Source organism: Rattus rattus, chromosome 6 (assembly GCF_011064425.1).
Source record: "Rattus rattus isolate New Zealand chromosome 6, Rrattus_CSIRO_v1, whole genome shotgun sequence".
Taxonomy (NCBI): Eukaryota; Metazoa; Chordata; class Mammalia; order Rodentia; family Muridae; genus Rattus; species Rattus rattus.
Genome location: NC_046159.1, coordinates 134,013,540 through 134,020,534, shown reverse-complemented (window position 1 = coordinate 134,020,534; position 6,995 = coordinate 134,013,540). Strand labels below are relative to the sequence as shown.

At 46.7% G+C, this 6,995-nt stretch overlaps 1 protein-coding gene across 1 annotated transcript in view; it reads left to right on the top strand.

Moving 5' to 3' along the window:
* Positions 1 to 3,984: 3,984 nt before the first annotated feature.
* Casd1 (CAS1 domain containing 1) overlaps positions 3,985 to 6,995 on the top strand; it is a 42,686-nt gene continuing 39,675 nt past the window's right edge. The window contains exon 1 of the mRNA XM_032906975.1: positions 3,985 to 4,788. Within this exon, the coding sequence (XP_032762866.1) occupies positions 4,656 to 4,788 (133 nt within the window). The 5' untranslated portion in view covers positions 3,985 to 4,655. The remainder of the gene's footprint in view (positions 4,789 to 6,995) is intronic.

Here is a 6,995-nt window from a genome sequence, read left to right as displayed (position 1 = left end):
CTTAAAATGACATGAAAGGACTAATTATTTGTGCTCTACCATATGAAATCAAGCAAAGGAAGTGGTGAAGGAGATGAACACAATAACTGGGTGACTGACAGGTGCACTGGATAGTTCTCCCCCAAAGAGAACTAATGGTGTCTCCATGCCTACAGTATGGCAGACGAGGGAGGTGCGTGTTCTTATTGGCTTGGCCTTTCTGCAGAATGGTCACACAGACATGAATCACAGACATGAAGAACGTGCCATGACGGATCTGGAGAGGGAAAGATCTATACTCCCTTAGGAGCACAGGACAGTTGAATGGAAGAAGCAAAATCTTCAAGAGAGAGAGAGAGATTTTAAATAAGTACAATTAATATATTGGTGGGAAGAAAAAGAAATAGTTCAAGCCAGGGTTATTGAATTAGTTACTATTTTTACTCATCACTGTGACCATATTCTTAAGTATTTCTTTTGGCTCATGGTTCAGGGGAGGTAGTGCAGTACGACAGGGCAGGCAGTGGCAGCAGGGCTGTGAGACTGCTGGACCACATCACTGAGGATCATGAAGTAATGGCTGAGTCTAAAATGAAGATAACCTACAATCCTTCTACAGTGCTAGGTGGAGCAGCTAAGCCTCTGTCTACAAGACTTACAACTTGCTAAAGCAGCACTTTCAGTTTTGACCGAGTGCTCAAGTACATGAGCCTAGGCAGGGCATTTCACATTTAAATTTAAGAGGAACAGAAAAAGAAATGCCACAGACAGGTCCTGTTGCTAGTTCCAGTTTAGCATAACTAGAAAACTACGAGCTAGAGTTTGATCACAGACTATCGTCAACATGTTAGAAGGCTGGAAATCATGTTGTTCCCTGAAGAGCCACCCAGGTTTTAAAGCAGGGAAGTGACAATATCAGCCATGGCAAATGGTTTTTGTAGCAATTAAAGAAAGAGAAGAGGAGGAGAAGAAAGTCACTAGGAAGGAGAAGAGAGAGAGGAAGTGGAAATGTGGGCCAATAGAGGCTGGAACCTAATCTGAGGGTGGGTTCTGAAGAGAAAGAACGAGCTTTGGGGAAGGCAGAGAGAACACACATGGTGATTCATAACTAAGTCCATTTTCCCAGACAGTGTACGCATGTCAGTTAAAGAGTTGAGCTTGCATCAACTTGTACACATATACCTATAAATTATGTACGGTCCAACCAATGTCCTCACATGAATATATGATTTGAAGCATTCTTGCATGCTCAAAGAGTAGGAAATCTGTGCATGTTTTAGACGCTCAGCTTCTAAATGTCTTGATTTTGATGACCTCATATCAGTAGAAGAATATCATATCAAGCACTTCACATTTACTTAGGATCCATCCTTAGCAATGAGTAGATATAAATTCTTATTTCAAATAGTTTTGATAATTTCATTATTTCTGATTTCTTAAGTAATCATTATATATAAATACATGTATGATATAAAACATATATGTTACATTATATATACAGATATTCCTTTTTAAAACATTCATTCGTATGTGTCTGCGTGTGCTTATGTGTTCACAGAGGCCAGGGGAGAGTGTTGGACTCTCTGGAGCTGGAGTAAAGAAGGTTGTGACATAGCTACTGGAAACCAGCTTGTAATTTTCTCGAAGAGGAGCAAGCACTCCTAACTGCCGAGCCATCTCTCCAGCCCCTTGGCTGACATTTTAAGAAATGTTTACTTAAACAGTAGGCACAGTTCCATTTTCCTCATTTCTCTATTTAAACATGTGAAACCAGGTGTGGTGGTTCATGCTCATAACCCTTGCCTCTGGGAAGCTGAGGGGGTAGCATAACAAGTCAATGCAGCTGGTACTGTGTGCTGAGATCCTGTCTACTCTCCACCCGCAAAAGCAATAAGCAGTCCACAAGGGAACAGCCATGGTGTGCTCCTCTCAGGAGTCTGATTGTTAAAGAGAAAAGCCCATGTGATAGAGTAAGGAGTAAGGGGGAGGGAGAGGGGGAGGGAGAGGGAGGGAGGGAGGGAGGGAGGGAGGGAGAGAGAGAGAGAGAGAGACTTGTTTTAAAGTAATTTATAGGAGAAAGAAACATCAGATGCCCTTCCCCAACAATCTCTCTTCTTCTCCCTCTTCCTTAATGTTATTAGAAAAGAAGTAACTAGCTATTAATTAAACATTCTAGATACGTTAGAGTTAGACAAATAAGCAGAAGACTATTAATCCCATGATTTTAGCATTCAGCAAGAAAAGCACATTTCACTCAAGCAACATCTAGGAGATGGGGAGGGGCAACAGATTTATGAACTATTTAGAAGAGACTAAAGACAGGGTCGACATTGGCTTGGTTGATCCCGTATATGAGGTTTGTAGGTTAAACGTAGATAGTAGAAGACCAGGGATGATTTGACATCAGAAATGCCAACAATTCGCTAATGAAAAGCTATCCTAAGCAGAGGACAGCTCTATAGGGACAAGATAAACTCAGGAATATGACCCAACACAGTCTTGTGTGTATATCTGTGAATAGAGGGTAACTGATCCCTTAAGGAGGATAGGGAACCCAACTGATGGTGAGGATGGGTCCACAGGAATCACCAGAAGCAGCCTAACAACCGGCACCTGGCCAGTGCTCTGAAGAAGGGGCAAAAAAGTAGGTCTAGAGAAGGAAGAAAACTTGATGGATAAATACCAAATATGATACTCAATAGCATTTGAAGCTAGGAAGAAAGGGAGGAGGGAGGGAGGGAGGGAGGGAAGGGAAGAAGGAAGGAAAGTGTCCTTTGGATTTAACAAGAAATCCTTCCTCATAGCACTGGCAAAGAACCATTTAGTTCTTCAGAACAGGATGGAAACCAAGCAACTGAAAATTTCAACTACTCTTTCTAAAGGAACATAGAAGCCAATGGTGGTTTTAATTTAAAAGGGACATTTATCAGTGGAAAGGCCAGCAGCTAGGAGAGAGGGACCATTTATAGATGACACAGGAAAGGGCCATCTTATGTGGCAATATCTACCAGGAAACATAGGAATAGCTAGAGGGGTAGCTGTAAAATGGAGGAAGGGACAAAGTCGGTTCCCAGATTTCCCCAGTATCTCCGAAAGCCTTCTAGAAATCACAAGTATGACGCCAGGCTTCTTTATTTTTGCCAAGCGTTATGTCAACCCTGTAGGTTAACACTGGTTATTGAAGGTGGATCAGAAATTCTAATTTGCTGCTGATGACATCATAGAATGTGCCTAGGGTATGATTGGCAAGCCACATTTTGTGAGCTCAGTTATCTGGTTGTTGCTGTATCTGATTCAATTCTGTGATCAGCCTCAGATCAGAAAAGAGCCAAAATTAAGCGACCATTTGCAGGGAACAGTGCCTAAGTGTTTGTACACTTATTTAACGTTATTGCTTATTAGCATTATATCTATGACAGTGATGTATGTGATTTCATTTAAGCGACAAGGATCTTTCATGATATGACGCTCGTGCCTGGAAATATAATTTAAAAAAATCCTTTAGTGGAGAGGACGGGGATGACTCGACAGGATCTCTAAGTCCCTTCTCTCTAACATTCTAGAATGTTGAGAAGGGCCTAGAAGCACACGCGTGGAAGGTGTAAAGAACGCTTGCAAACACCTCCAACTCAACCATGACTCTTCTAACCACAATGTCAATAGCCATTCTGGTCTGCAAGTCATCTCAAGATCAAAGGGGATAACAGTCCTTAACAAAGGACACACAGAATACTGGTTCTATTGATAATCACAAAACATTAACTAAGTTTTAAGAGCCAGGACTGCCCATAGGCAACCAGTTTGCTACCCTGGCCAGTCTTAGTGTCAACAGAGCCTTTATGTAAACATAAAGAAGTGGGGCTCTTATACTGACATTCACACTAAGGCCTCTGTCAGGTACTTTATACGCTGTACTGAATGTATCTACACCCACTGCAACTGGACAAACAGGACATTGGACAGTTGAATAGTAAAGGGTGGACGTGGGCCTTATTCTTGGGTTGAGTGTTGGGATTTACAGCCACCCAAACGCCTGTCCAGCATCTTAGGTGCAGAGGAAGTTGCCAGATAAGTCGTGGGTGGCCTCTTTTAAGAAAGTTCAGAAAGGGTGTGATAGGGAAGCAGGGAGTGTACTTTCTTCCGGAACAGTACTTCTATTGCCCCAACCTGCGCTCAGGTAGCAGCCAGTCCACCTGGACATAGCCCCAGAGCTGGCATCTGGGCTGGACTGCAGGCCGTGGCCCTCTGCCCACAGCCCCAATGCCTGTGCAGCCGTCGCCGTCCGCCGCCGCCTGTGACCCGGTGACCCCGGAGGCCCGTCTGGGCCCAGTGACCCCAGGAGCCCCAGGGCATCCGGACCCCCGTCTGGCGCGCAGCTGCTATTAAGGCAGGAGGCTACCAGGGAGGAGGAAGGGGAGGAGACAGGCGGCCAGGGCGCCTGGGGCACCGGCACGGCGGAGCAACGGCGGCGGGGTTTGGGGGAGGCCGACGTGGGCACGGGGAAGGCCGGCGGCACCGAGGCCGCAGGCTCTGGCTCCTCGGCCGACGGTGCGGGCGACGGGCAAGGGAGCTGGCGGCTGCTCCTCGGCTGGCTACTGCGCCGGCCGCCCCAGTGCTGCCCCTGCGCGGCGCCCCTTCCCCGCTCCGCCGCGCACTGTTGTCATGGAGGAACCAAGATGGCGGCTCTGGCCTACAACCTGGGCAAGCGGGAGATCAACCACTACTTCAGCGTGAGGAGCGCCAAGGTGCTGGCGCTGGTGGCCGTGCTGCTGCTCGCCGCGTGCCACCTCGCGTCCCGCCACTACCGAGGTGAGCGGGCCTCCCCTGCCCGGGCCGGCCGGGGAGGCGGCGCCGCGGCCCCCGAGCGCGGGAGGCCGCCCCCGCCGCAGCACGCCCACGCGCCCGTGGCCCCCGCGGCCCCGCGGCGCCCCACGTGCCCCCCGACCGACCCCAGCGGGCTGGGCCGTGCAGCCCTCAGCCCCCAGCCTCCCGCCCTCGGGTCCACCTCCTGCTGAAGCAGGGCTCTGGAGCCGTGCCCGGCCCTCGCTCCCGTGCAGGAGGTCGGACCAGAGGCTCTCCGGGGGGCTGCCCGCGGCACCGCCTCCGGGACGCTGGGGTCGCACATTGCGCGCCCAAGGGGTCTGCCTCTTGCCCTGCCACTTAAGGGCCCAACGGTTGGACAGCGGCTTGGGCCCCCTGTTGGCCTTTGCCAGAGGGCCAGTCTGACTTAAGATGCCCATGGCCCACCTCCCTCCCTTGGAGGAGGTGCCACCAGCCCTTCAAACACTTTTCAAGAGTTTGGGTTGCACACTTTTGAAAGTAAAGGCACTGAGGCAAGGGTTTTGGTTTTGGTTGCTTCTTAAGTTAAGGAGTTGGGCGGGCGAAGCATGTAATAAGCCTTTTGAAAGCTGGCCTTCAATATGGGTTTAGATACTGGTGGGATGCTGGAAAGGAACCATAACCTCGCCTCAGAAGGAATTATCCAGTTATCTAGGCATATTTGCTTGTCTTTTTGATTGATCCCCTTTTTGATTTTATGAAAAACTGCCACGAGGACAGTCAGCCACTGACAGTAGGAAGAAAATTATAATGGTAGGATCATTTGACTTTGACCTTTGGTACCATCAAAGTCATTATATGGACAGCTCTTGGTGACTGTGAGATAGTCAAATGTGATAGCCTCGTGCACATTAGCACTGGGCACATTTATACTGGACAACCCAGTCACCAAAGTACTAGAATTTGAGCTGTCTTCCCATTTCACGTGGTCTCTCAAAGTGGAGGCCATTTTGGTCAAACTCGATGCTTTCTGCCTACTCTGGAGTTTTCCAGACATTACACTTTAGTATCATAACTGTATCTTACAAATATATTATCTTACAAATTACTAAATTGAACTAAAAAGATAGAGTCCTTATATCGTTGTGGCAATTCTCCAGTCCTCTATAGATTCGTGGCAGATGACCTATCAGAGCCTTAACTTCTACAGCTGCCAGCAAGAAAGCCTACATTTTCATATTTACAATACAATTAGCAGTACTTATGCAACGACTTTTGATAACTAGGAAAACATGTTTCTTTTAATGTGATTAATCTTTTTATGCTAGTTTGGTATGAGATGACTGTCATCTAACTCAACTTGAGGTTTGTGATGTCAGTGGAGCTAAAGTTTATAACTGCAACGTTGTTGTCCCAAATGTAAACATCTGCCCTGCCTACTTGTCTTTTTATTGTGCTTGCTGTCTTTTGCTAAGTTTGGAATACTAATTTTTAAATTTATATTGTGCATCTTGCCAAGGTCTGTCATCATCCGGGGAAAATAGAATGTCAGATGGGGCCTTATGAGTCAGTGTAGCAGTCTCGGGTTGTAAAGTCTCCTCCAGAAGGGAGTCATGAGTTTCCAGAGGTACTTCAGTGCCTTGAGTGTGAAGCAGTGCACCTGCCATGGGGACTTGCCCAGATTGAATATCAAGAACGTGCACCAGAGTCTGTGCAGGGAAAACTAAACATCTTACCAGGAACATTGCAGCCGTGGCAGTGTCAAACCATGTCAGGTGCAGTGCCTTTCACAGATAAACATACACTTGAATCACGTAGAAGTAGTTGGAACAAGAATGGACTTGCAGTCTTAGAGGAACTAGACATTAGGATCTTGGGTATGTGAGTATGAATACACATCAAGCGTGTACACACACACACACACACACACACACACACACACACACACACACCCCTCTTGCTTTAAAAATTATTCAACTTTAAAGAACTACACATTTTAGAAAGTAAAACTTCCCAGTACTGTGCATGACATTGAGCACTTCCGGTCTGCAGGCAGTGTTTAAAGGCTTTTCATACTTCATTCCATCTTTAGAGCCTCTGTGAGGTACAGTATTTCATCTCCCCCCCTTTTAACATTTCCGTAATCAAGAAGAGTCTTTAAAACTTTGATTGCATGTCAAAGTTTAATTGGTAACATTTTTTTCCTGCTATGAAAAAATAATGATGTGTCTTAGATT